Source organism: Haliotis rubra, unplaced genomic scaffold (genome assembly GCF_003918875.1).
Source record: "Haliotis rubra isolate DU_JTF1 unplaced genomic scaffold, ASM391887v1 Scf88, whole genome shotgun sequence".
Taxonomy (NCBI): domain Eukaryota; kingdom Metazoa; phylum Mollusca; class Gastropoda; order Lepetellida; family Haliotidae; genus Haliotis; species Haliotis rubra.
The window spans coordinates 1122799-1136239 of NW_025767612.1; the positions used below are offsets into that span (position 1 = coordinate 1122799).

The window sequence follows — 13441 nt, forward strand, 5'->3', positions numbered from 1 at the left end:
ATCATGGGTAAAATGTGTTGTGTACATTTCTGATTTTCTCCACTGTGCGTGTATTATGGCAAGTATGGCAAAAACATCAGATCTGACTCACTCACTCACTCACTCAATGCTTACAGTTTTTAACTATCGAAGCAGGTTACAATGAACTGTTTCTTTAAATGGCTGCAGTGTTATGAGATATTGTTCATTTGTATGGATACACTCCTTGGGCAAGTGCCTTATATCATCTGTACAACTTTTATTTATGTTGTTATCATATTTTCTTTTTCTTTCATTCTTTTCTTCATATCACTGGACAGGATCATTCTTGTTCCTTTGTTTCTATATCATGATGAATGATATCTATACAAGATGGACAACAGTATGTCTTTCTTTTCATGGGCAGTGGGGTAGACTAGGGTTAAAGATCTATGGGTTCAATTTACCCACATAGGTACAATGTGTGAAGCCCATTTCTAGTGTCCCCTGCTGTAGTATTGCTCTAATATTACTTAAGGTGATGTAAAACCATACTCTCTCTTTCTTTTCACCTGCCCTTTAGATTATAGATGTGTAAAACGCATGATATTAACGGCATTGTTCAAGTGAAGTCATCAGGTTGTGTAACAGGTAATGCCCAGGTAACTTTGCAAACAGCACTGATGTAGCCCTCCACAGATGCTTTATTTTGTAAATTTTATTTTGATGAAAAACAAAGAAGGGAAAATCTTGTCATTTTTGTTCAGCACTTATTATTTTACCAGATTTTCCTGTGTGCCCCAGCATTGTGTGGGTGCAGGCATCAAGTGTTGTGGCCATAGTATTTTGTAACACTGGGCGCACTCCTGCTCTACATGAAAAACCAGTCAATAAAATGCTACTTCCAGTGGATTTCACCATTTACAACAAATAAATTGAAAAAGCCAGCCTTCCAGGACACTTCAGCCTAGTGAACCTTCTTCATTTCAGAAAATTTTCAATATGAGTGATGCTCAGTTACGAAGTATACAATTTACAAGTAAGATCTATAAATAAGATTTCAGGTTATACTCAAAGTTGAAAAGGGCTACTTGTTTTATCGTTCTCAAACAGGTCTTTTAAACTTCCAGGACATTTCATCCTAGTGTTAAACCTTCTTCATTTCAGAAATTTTCCACATGAGTGATGCTCAGTTACGAAGTAAAAATTTACAAGTAAAATCTATAAGATAAGATTTCAGGTCATATTAAAACTTGAAAAGGGACATTTGTTTCATTGTTATCAAACAGGTCTTGATTTATAAACTTTAAGACAAAACTAATACAACTCTTTTGATGGTTTAGTGTTTAAAACCCCACTCAGTAGTATTCCAGCTGTACGCCAGCTGTACATGCCCTGGTGGACCAGACAATCCAGTGATTGACATTATGAGCGCCAATCCATGCTGTCAGGGTACAATGATAAAAGTCACCCACAGAAAAGCATAAAGAATATATATATAATTTACACCAATCTTTTCTGAACGGATATGAAAGAGTGAAAAAATATTGACCATCTTTTACCATCAGGAAGTAAAATATATAAGAAATTTTTTATGTAAAATTAACGACACATCAAATTGTCAGTTCCCCCTTCCCAAATTCATTTACTTTGGGGATGTTTTACTTTACAGAAATTAGGAAATAGAATCTCCAGGAAACACAATTCCCATATATTAGATTTGAAAATATTATTTTTTGAGTCAATGTATTTGTAAAGCAAGTAATAATATATTTAATGTAACTTTTAATGTGTGTTTGAGTAAATATTTAAAACCCAAAATCTCTTATCACCCTCATATTGAATCTGAGACAACATGACCTTTTGTCAACATTGCCTCATATCTTCAGGGAAAGTTTCATGGTTTTGTTTAATAAAAATCATGCACAAGTAATGAAAGAGTTACATTTCCCACAATGAAGCTTAAATTTGTGAAATACAGAATAGTTATGCAAGGCAAATGTAATTCCATAAACAAATTCTGTACATAAAAAATGTTATTTTTAATGTCATACCTTATTTTTAATCAATGCCCTGTATTTAGCCTAGCTCTATATGACTCTTTGTGACAGCTTTGACTTTTCCACCCCAAAACCCTTCATTAGCCTCTTTAGGACTTAACTATCTTAAGTCATCATCCTGCCTGTCACTTTTGTCAATGTCCTCACACAGAGCTAATGCCTTAATGTATAAACTAGCAACTCTTCACTGTCTGCATGGATGTTTGGTCCTCTCCTGAAGTTTGACCGCCAACCAATTTCCAATTTTCTTCTGATTTCTTCATGAAGCAATTCTTAAAATAAAGTTGCAACCGCGTCCTGTCACTTTCAGTTTGGCTTAATCAATCGTAAAAATCTGACATCTCTTTTACTTGATGGGAGGGGGTTTCAGAGGAGTTATTCCCGTTCTTCCTCATTATAATGCCAATCAATATTAATGTAATATGTTTTTTCATATTTTATTTTTTCTAGTTTTAATCACCAAAATGTTGAATATGATAAGAAAAGAAAGTAATATTGAATATATTTACGGGTAAAAAGCATGTATTTCCATTATTGTGTTATAGTGAGGAAATCTTAGTATTGATTTGGTCCCAGTAATTACATTTCCAAAAGGCTAAGTACCCCTTACTGTGAAAGGTTGTGTCTTACTTACAACTAATGATATTCTGTAGAGGCTCAGACAGACACTGCTTTATTTGTTTCAGGTCGTGTAACTTGATGTGACAGGAAATATCATCACGTGGTTACCGTTGAACGGCTTGGTGTTAAGTGAAGCTGAATGCACATCAGCACGTGGTGTAACTTTGTTGCATAAATGGCAAATAAGATCATAAAATCAATTTTAGGGCTTGATTTGTACTTTAACGTCACCCATGTTATTGTGTTATGAAAGAGAAACAATGCATTCATTTCTGAAAGATATTCATTAGTTTCATTTTTGCTTTGTTACTTTGTGCTTTTAAATTATGTCATTTTTAAATGTAACACTACAACTTGAATGTAATTTGGGGGACAAAGTATTCCTCATTTGTGTCCGTCCTCTCATAATGATTTAATGTTGTGGTAAAAACTAAAACACCAAGCTACCTTTACAACTTCATGTATCATTTACCTGGTGACTAAAACCGAGCAACGAGATTTGTAACCTGCCTAGTGGTTAGCATTTAACACTACTGAAAATGAATGTAATTGGGGAGGTCAGAATGCAAACAATAAAGTCACAGTTCACTCCTTATGAAGTCTTCTGTGGTAGTGTGTCAGAACATTTTCATCTGAAGAGGTGTTGTATCTGAGTAAATTATTAGATTTTCTGGGCTAGAAATGAAAACTTTTTCAAAGGGTGAAATTGAGCACAATACAGAGAATTTAGATGTCCCAATGTGAAAATAAGAGTGCCCATACCTTTTGATGATTCAATTAGACTTAAAACATCACAACAATTATTTGATTTCAATTTATTGTTAAATAAATCAGTAAACACCATTTCAACCTGTAAGCTTGAAAGCTGGATTTCCTGAACACTGACTGCAAGAATAGTTCAGCTATATTTGACCTGCATCCAACCCACAAACTATGTTATCATCCAATGTGGGATTTCCTGTTATACACTTGGTTTCAAAATTTCCATACCCATGTTAAGCTGTGAGACTGGGAGTGCCACAGTTAAACAGTTTGATCAGATGCACAAAAAAAAGTTTCTTATATGAATCATGTTGGGTATTAGTTTTATAATTTAAGTTGTGCCCTTAGGCACATTGAAATTGTTTCATCCATGCCATTTCAAAATCTACTGTGCCACAGCACGCAAATACAGCACTATTTTTATACCTGATTTCGAAATATTGGAGTTGTATTGACTACTCCTTTATAAATAACTCCACAGGTTTTTCCTTCCATGCCCAGGAATTCTGTTCTGTTTTCTGTTTTTTATTCAGCCATCAGTGGTCACAGAACAGTGGGTAATGAAACAGGACCATCGAGATAGAAACTGAAGTACTTATCAAATGGTCACACAATCTGAATACTGTTGAAGGTGGCAACACCTTGTATACATAATCTCTTAAAATTAAACCAAGGAAATATCACAGTGACTTGACCCTACTTTGGCCTCATTAAACGAGGATGTTATATTTCATCACAAAAATAGTATCGAAAAAGAGGTGAGATTTTAATATTTACTTGTATTTCTAACTGTGATGTGTGAATCTATGGATGAACAGAATTAAAACATTGATAAGATTTGTGGGTGTGGTGGGCGAGCTGGCTAAGCTGCCAGGCTAGTGATCCAGCAAGATTAGGTGCCGGGATCGAGCCCACCTGTGACTGGGTGTAAAATCCTTGGAGTCAACTTTGTGTGCAGACTCTTTCAGTGTTGTCACAACCCCTAGTGTACAGTACACAACCCTGTGCACTTAAAAGACCCTCAAATCTGTTGGTAAATGACCAGATGGTGGCCACATGAATGCATGCAAAAGCCTAGTTGCGGGTACAGCAACGTGCAGTAAACTTGGACAAAGTACTGTGTCCCAGTCCACCCAGCTGTGAATTGGGTACCTCGTAAGGATGGGAAAGCCGCAATAACTCGGTGCAGCAGCTTGTGGCAGCAAGAGTTGTATGGTCCCCAGGGAGTTGATCTTGATAATAAGATGTGCCGTTGAGATTCACATCCAATGATTGAGGGAAAAAATACCAGCGCCTTGAGCATGCACCAGTGCGTGGATATGTGCGCTATATAAATATCCAAATATATAAATATACCAATAAGATGTAGGCTCTCTGGGACAGAACCGTCAGTAATCTGAACACATGATCATTGTTTGACCAGCTGTCTAAGGTGCCATGAGTCACTTTACAGAGTTATGTCCCCTAGGTCATAGGATCTGCTGGTCATGCATGGACATCACATACGCAGTATTCCTCCCATTTATCATGTACTCAAGGCAGGGGAATTAAATGACTATAAATGTCCAGTTTCCACCTTGAACAAGGCAGGAATGATTTAGCCAGTTTCCATGTGTCCCTCCAACTGACCAATCAGATTTCAAGTATCATGTCACAAGCATTGGCTTCAAACAAAATGGTGGCATGAACTCAAGACAATCTGATTGTAATAATCTGATTGCAGTCAGATCACTTGGGCATGCTGATAAAAAAAACTGAAAAGATTTGGAAAACATCTGCTAATGCCCATTTGGCAGTACACATGGTTTACACATCCTGCACAGCTGACCAAAACCTGCACAGCAGCCACCATGTTGGAAATGAACCATATTTTGAGTTCATTATTTATATTTTGATTAAAATATGCTTAAACTCATAGGCCCAGCCAAAATGTAACTGAGAAAGTCCAACCTCATCCAGCAAGAGTGTAAAATATTCTTGCCTCGGTTGGTTTGTTGTTTAATGCTGCACTCAGCAATATTCCAGCTATATGGCAGCAGTCTGTAAATAATCAAGTCTGGACCAGACAATCCAGTGATCAACAGCATGAGCATTGATCTACGCAGTTGGGATATGATGACATGTGTCAACCAAGTCAGCGAGTCTGACCACCCGATCCCATTAGTCGCTTGTTATGACAAGCATGGGTTGCTGAAGACCAATTCTAAACTGTATTTTCACAGGTTCTTTGCCTTGGTAAGATGCCCATGGTTCTTAGAGAACTGCATTGTGGTCAGACATTACACCAAACAGGTGAACTCTAAAAACTGTATTTGTTATGGAGGAAAAGATGGCGGCAACCGAGAAACCACTGATATATTTTTCAATCTGGAGTCCTTATTCAAAGTTCATGAAATAATGTACATGTTTTGGGGGTAATTGATTAAGGGAGAGATTTGCAGCCATTGGGAATGAAGAAGTGTACTGTACATACTCTTGTACACATTGACACAGTTGTCTCTAGCTCCCCAAAGATAGCACAATATATTGTCCCTTTGGTGTATTGGCACTGGTAGACAAATCTCTGTGTCTGGCTTCAGTTTGTTCTGATGCAGGGTCAGTGTTGATACATTTGGAACAATGTTTGTCACTGGCCACAGACATTCTCCTTTTAATAGCATTCAACATGGCCTGAGCCATTCAAATAACCGGAGTCTGGTGTTTAACTTTTGTCAGCTGCAGTCGTCTGTTGGCTGTTGTCCAGCCTTCCTTGTCGGTTGTCTAAGTCAATGTTTCTAGTAATTCCTTACGTATACAATTCTGCTTCTTTTGTGGTTTATTTTAATGTAGTAATCTCTACATTACTACCACCCTAACAGAGTTATTATTTATTATTTAAATTTTTCTTCAAGGAATCTATCAGACAACTGCAATATTTCATTCCACAGATTGTAACTCTTATAAATTTGACCATGCTTGTAATGCAAGGTAAAGATATTTTTGTATGTTATTCCAATAGATGTTGACTGGACATTTGAAACAGTATAAATAAAACAACATTAATGATCTGTTGATATTTAAATGGTGGGGGAAATGGGGGAACGGGGTGATAGGTGATCTATCTAACCTCAAACCTCGTAACCTGTGCCTCAATCTCATAGGCTTGAAAACATTACTAACTGGGTTTCAAATCCCAGACATTTTTCACTGCATGAACACTTTTCTTGATGAGTATATATTATTTATCCCAGATTTGGAGAAAAATGCTGTTTGTTTTGGAATTTCATGTAAAGAGACGGTGCTTCATCAAATGACTGTGTATCAGTGTTGATGGTGCTATACAGTAGTTCCAAATGAAACTATTTACCCCAGTACATCAATCATCTAGCCCATACTAGATCAAATCTGCAAGAGGTTTTCATAAAGGAGGCGAAAGATCTGTGCTAAGCTGAGTGGAAAAACGATCACGAGGGTATAGAATTATGCCAATCCATCTTCATTGCCAATATTTGACAGCCATCAGAATCCTTACATCTTCAATAATAGCCTGATTCTGTCAATGAAATGACCGTGCACCTGGTTACATAAAAAATATTTCTTCACTTCTGTTTCGTTAAATAAGGACAATGGTCCTTCCTCATGTCCATGCAATTGCTTGCTCATTTATCAAAAGCACAATGTGTAAACCTGAGACAATTTCTTGTAGTAATTAGGGCAATATTTTACAGTTATGTTGATACATTGTAAACTGAACTTTTTCTTATTTTTTTTGGTTCCCGCTCTACAACATATATAATACATAGATGTACACGTTTTGCCTTTCAATTGTAAAGTATGGATTACAGATAGGTATTCTAAGTTCCGCCATTTGTGCACATAGACAATACAGTCATATGTATAAAGATAAAGATTTATCATCCCAAACTGTGTTCCACAGGAGATATTGCTTGTGTGAGATCATACGATATCTCCTAGGAGATATCGTTTTGACAGTAGATTTTGTACAATGCCCTGACAATGCTATGACGTCATGAACTTGATGACGTCACAATGCTATGACATTGCTGCACTGCAAGTCTAATGGCAGTACCATGTTATGAGATGCACATTTTTCATTGAAAACTAATGAAGAGTGATTTTTTATGATAAATAGATCTCACCCTCGTGTCTACTGATATCAATTAAATCAACACTCGTTGACAAAAGTAAAAATATCCTCGGCAAGCCTCGGATATTTGTAACTTTATCAACTCGTGTTGATATAATTGATATCAGTAGACATGAGGGTGAGATTCTTTATGTATAAACTGAACCTAGCGGACAACAAAGTGGGCCTTGGAAGACTTTAACTGAAATTGTTAGGATTGTCAGTTAGGTTGAGTGAGTGAGTGAATTGGGTTTTACACCGCTTTTAGCAATATTCCAGCAATATCACACGACGGGGACACCAGAAATGGGCTTCACACATTGTACCCATGTGGGGAATCGAACCCGGGCCTTCCGTGTGACGAGCAACCACTTTAACCACCAGGCTACCCCACCGGCCCTCGTTAGCTTGAGCATATGTATATAATCTTTACAGTCTTTACAATGTAAAACTAGTTCCTCACACTAATGACGGGTATCAGAGTCACCTGGACAATGGTTATGAATTCCTGCAGAATTTCTGCCTGTGAATAGGTAGTTCAGTGGGTAGTGCGATCATCTGTCTCAAACATGGACTGGACTTCATTCCCTACATGGATACAATCTGTGAAGCATTTGAAGACTTTTTGTTTGCCTGTGACACTGGGCTGCAACATTAAATGATACTCTTTCTCCAAATTGTACTGAGCCATTGGAGCAAGGTATGCAGGATAGAGGCAGGCTAAAACAGTAGAGAAAGGTATGGGTGCACATCTCCCAGACTTGTTCTCTGCTGCCTAGTGCTGCCTAGTTCCACCTCAACAGCCAACAAAAACTCCAGAGTATTGCTGCCTGTATTGTCACATGTAGGCCAGGTGACATTAAACTTACAGTAAAATACAGTATGTTTCATCATGTAGGCCAGGTGACATTAAACTTACAATCGTCTACCCCACGTATAAGGTGACAACCCTTTCTCAGCCCCCTCATTTCAGATACGAAAAACTCAGTAAAAATACAGTATGTTTCATCAGTGGCTCTGAGCACAAGCTCCTGCCAAACTTCTAACTAAACGTCAAAACATTTGAATACTCTTCTTTCCAAAAGCCTACAGAGTCCGGAATACTCAGCCTTGATTGTCACATTTACATCCAGCCAGACTAACATTACACATAAATCTCATCTCTGTCCCAGTACAAGCTCCAAAATACTTATGTAAACTTATACATATTTACATTCTGCGATACTAATTATATTCTGCAATGCTGTAAACCTGCTATAACCTCAAAGATAGAAACTCAAAACATTTGAATATTCTCTTCCTTGAATTCTTCTTCCATGCTGCCATGAAATGGAACACAAAACCAAAATATAATCAATGTCCTAAAATCCAAACAATACCTACTGCAAGCCTAAAAACAGGCCTGTTTCAAACCTTCGACTGTCGTAAGGAACTGTAACTTATCATGCCGCATGGATTTGGTGCGATATAAGTGTTGTTATTATGACTTGGACAGAGGAGGCTTATGATAGTACAGAGAGCTGTGTTGCACTTTGATGTATTCTTCCTATGAGTAGTTTGGCATTGTTATTAAAATATTGAAATTCATAAAATAGTTTCAGTGAGTGAACTTTTCACTTAATTGTAACCATCATAAACTAGCCTTTGTAAACTGTGCTTGTAATGCAAGGTAAGCCCAGACCAATTTTATGTCTTGTTTTATGGACCCGCCTATCATATTTTTTCAAGAATAAGAAAAAAAGAAAACTTAATTTTCCCCACTCAAAAAATAAACTCCTCATGTTTTTATTGGCCAAAAATATTTTGCCCCATTTTTTTTTTTTATTCCCCTCCTGCCTTTAGGTTTTCTGAGGACAAAAATCCATAAAACAAGAAATAAAATTGGTCTGGCCTCAAGATATTTTTGTATGTTATTTCAATAGAGGTAGATTGAACATTTGAAACAATATGAATAAAATAACTCTTTTGATAAATTATCTGTTGATATTTACATAGTGGGAGGGAATGAGGGGCAGGTTGTGTGGCAGGAAAACATTACTAAATGGGTTTCAAATCCCAGACATTTTTACCTGTGTATGAAATTCAGAAAATAGTTTCAGTGAGTAAACTTTTCAATGACAATTTTAAATCTCACCTCTTGGATTGGCAGTTTAGAAACTGATAAGTGATAACAAAGGTAAGATACTTTATGGATGACAATGTGATGTAATAAACATGTTGTTACCTTTATTTGTGAAAAAATAACATTAAATTAATCCTGTTTTTGAATATTGGTTTCACCTGTTTTAACATATTTTAACCCAAATACAGGTGACCAGCTAAATCATATATTTAGCACCATTTTTCTGTGCAATAAATCCCAACACCTGTGAATGCATTCTTTTCATCCGAGCAGATTGTAAATTTGTGGTTATGTGATATTGAATACCTGCAATGACCTAATTGTCTGGCTTACCTTGCAGGTATTGATTAAACTGAACTTAAATCATTAATCTTCATGTCTGTACCTGGTGATTTAATATACATAACTCAGGAAATGCTTTGTTGTCATGAAAGAATAATCATAGGTTAAAGAAAAATGTTGATATTCTCTTCATATTTATTACTGATATTTCATAACTTTGAATTAATATAGTTTTGATGAGAATAATGCATTGCACTTGATGACTGGGGTAGTATTTTGAAATGTAACAGATTGATACACACATTGATACAGTATTGATTATGGTATATTGAGTTTATAAACCCATCGCACGCTCCTGTAATTATCTCATCAGTTGACTCATTATAGTCAGGTTGACATAAATAGTTCTGACACTGAGACAAGCTCAAGTTATTATTCCTACCCTGAACCCCCCTCTGATGTGGACTCATCCATAGATATAGACTCTTCCACAGACTGGCATGATTATTGATTATTGAGTCGAGACTAGCTATTGGATCTCTGGGTTTGGAGGCCAACGATAGCTTCCATGGAACTGCCTTTCTTGTAGCGGATGAGCGTCACTGTGACCCGTGTGACGTCACGCCAAACCTACACAAGCCACATAATTTATGTGGCCATTCACAACATGCTAGCTAGCTCTGGTTCTATTGGATTTCTAGCAGACAAGATGGCTGACAAAATGGACTAACGAAGGATTCTGTTTCAGAGGGATTATTGTCGTTTCAACATCCAGGATGTTGAAAGTGTACAGGCCAATATGTCCTGATACATTCAGGTATGAGTATATCGTGTTATTTACCATTCCAACCCAGTTTCATCAAGCTTTTTGATTTTTAATATATGAGAATATTTAACATACACACAATGCCTTCATATGAGTTAGCTTATTCAAATCGTTCCATGACAGCTTCTAAATCATCATGTTAATGTTTGAATTTCTGTGTTGTCGTGTTCAACACATGTTCATCCTCAACAGGTCTTGTTTGGCGAAATGTAGACATTCCAGAGGAGTCCTTCCATATTGGACTGAACATTAAATTCACACTTCCTCATAGAATCTGTCTCAATTAGGGAAGGTTTGCTAGAGCACATGGTGTACATTTAATACATCAAGCTAACACAGTTGCCGTGGTTACTTCTGTGTATGAATACAGCCCAAACTGTGTCAATTAATCTTTAATGGCGAGGACAGTTATTTAAATGTTCACTCACTGGTATCGGAAGAGATTAGAAGCATGATTGTATTGACGTCCATCAATTATGAAACATACATGATCATTATTGGATGGCTTGATGTGTTTTTGGTTTGGGATTTTGATGGTATGTCAATAGCCAAACATGTAATTCATCATGACATTCGTTTGATGAAATGTGACATGAACGTGTCATCATTTTCCCGGACAGCTGTCTATTGAATGAGCCATAGAACAATGTAACTAACATTCTACACAAAGTCTCATCTGCTAGTTTGTCAGTACAGAATATTAGTTACATGGTCCTTTGTATACACTAAATCTGTCACAGGAAATAAGGAAACGGTCATGATGTTATTAATATTGTAGTAATTCAGCTTGTATAACTTAATGATGTAACTCCATAGAAAATCGTTCACATGATAAAGGAGCAAGAATTAGCTCTGAAACGTCTATAAATAATAAAAAGTTGTTATCCATAACAACGTGTCATGTATTCATGAACATCTTATTTTTATAGAACGTTTCCATGACAACACTCATGTGTATATTATATGTGATGTAAAACCGTATCTTATTTGAATACTTAGCTGTGAATGTCATCAAGTGCTGAAATATCCCACGTGGACTTATTGCAGTGCTTAACATATATTCATGTGACACATGATGGAGAATGAAGCAGAATTGTTCCAGAGATATCACCATATTGGCCGTGCGGCAGGTGTTGCCGAATGTATAAAGCTGTGCTGGTGTATAAGGAGGTCTAGTTCAGCCTCCCCGATGGAGGATATCTGTATCTGGAGAGCAGCTTTATCTTGTTCTCATCAACAGGTTAGAGTTTGTTAAAGGATGTGTTTCTGCTTGACAAATGATAGTAAAGTTATTTTCATTTGATTTATACTGAATGGTAAGCAATGTATATTTTGGGCAGTTGTATGTAACTGGATGCTTTGAAGATTTGAAAAAACTGCAGGAAAATGTCATGCATGATTAATTGAGTGTCAAAGCAACAGGGCGACCTGTATGATTCATCTGATTGATTGCATTAACATACTGCACAATCTGCCCTCCATAACACACATGGGCCTGTGCTATACTACTCAATGTTTGACAGGAATCTAACTTAAATCTGCCCTCAATGACACACTGACAGGAGCCTGTGCTATATTACTCAATGTTTAACAGGAATCTACTTACATCTACCCTCCAGGACACACTGACAGGAGCCTGTGCTATACTACTCAATGTTTGAAAGGAGTCTACTTACATCTGCCCTTCATGACACACTGACAGGAGCCTGTGCTATACTACTCAATGTTTGACAGGAATCTGCCTACATCTCCCCTCCATGACACACTGACAGAAGGCCTGTGCTATACTACTCAATGTTTGACAGGAATCTACTTACATCTGCCCTTCATGACATGCTGACAGGAGCCTGTGCTATACTACTCAATGTTTGACAGGAATCTACTTACATCTGCCCTTCATGACACACTGACAGGAGCCTATGCAATACTACTCAATGTTTGAAAGGAATCTACTTACATCTGCCCTTCATGACACACTGACAGGAGCCTGTGCCAACTACTCAATGTTTGACAGGAATCTACATACATCTACCCTCGAAGACACACTGCTAGGAGCCTGTGCTATACTACTCAATGTTTAACAGGAATCTGCTTACATCTCCCCTCCAGGCACACTGACAGGAGCCTGTGCTATACTACTCAATGTTTGACAGGAATCTACTTAAATCTACTCTCCATGACACACTGACAGGAGCCTGTGCCATACTACTCAATGTTTGACAGGAATCTACTTACATCTAGTAGGACATCTACCCTCCATGACACACTGACAGGAGCCTGTGCTATACTTCTCAATGTTTGACAGGAATCTACTTACATCTGCCCTTCATGACACACTGACAGGAGCCTGTGCTATACTACTCAATGTTTGACAGGAATCTACTTACATCTGCCCTCCAGGACACGCTGACAGGAGCCTGTGCTATGCTACTCAATGTTTGACAGGAATCTGCCTACATCTCCCCTCCACGACACACTGGCAGGAACCTGTGCTATACTACTCAATGTTTGACAGGAATCTGCTTAAATCTGCCCTCGAGGACACACTGACAGGAACCTGTGCTATGCTACTCAATGTTTGACAGGAATCTTCTTACATCTCCCCTCCAGGACACACTGACAGGAGCCTGTGCTATACTACTCAATGTTTGACAGGAATCTGCTTACATCTCCCCTCCATGACA

General features: G+C 37.5%; 1 protein-coding gene across 1 annotated transcript in view; it reads left to right on the plus strand.

Moving 5' to 3' along the window:
• The first annotated feature begins 10480 nt into the window (after positions 1-10480).
• The window catches only part of LOC124263364 (JNK-interacting protein 1-like), a 36060-nt gene continuing 33099 nt past the window's right edge, over positions 10481-13441 (plus strand). Inside the window, exon 1 of the mRNA XM_046697967.1 lies at positions 10481-10748. Within this exon, the coding sequence (XP_046553923.1) occupies positions 10708-10748 (41 nt within the window). The 5' untranslated portion in view covers positions 10481-10707. The remainder of the gene's footprint in view (positions 10749-13441) is intronic.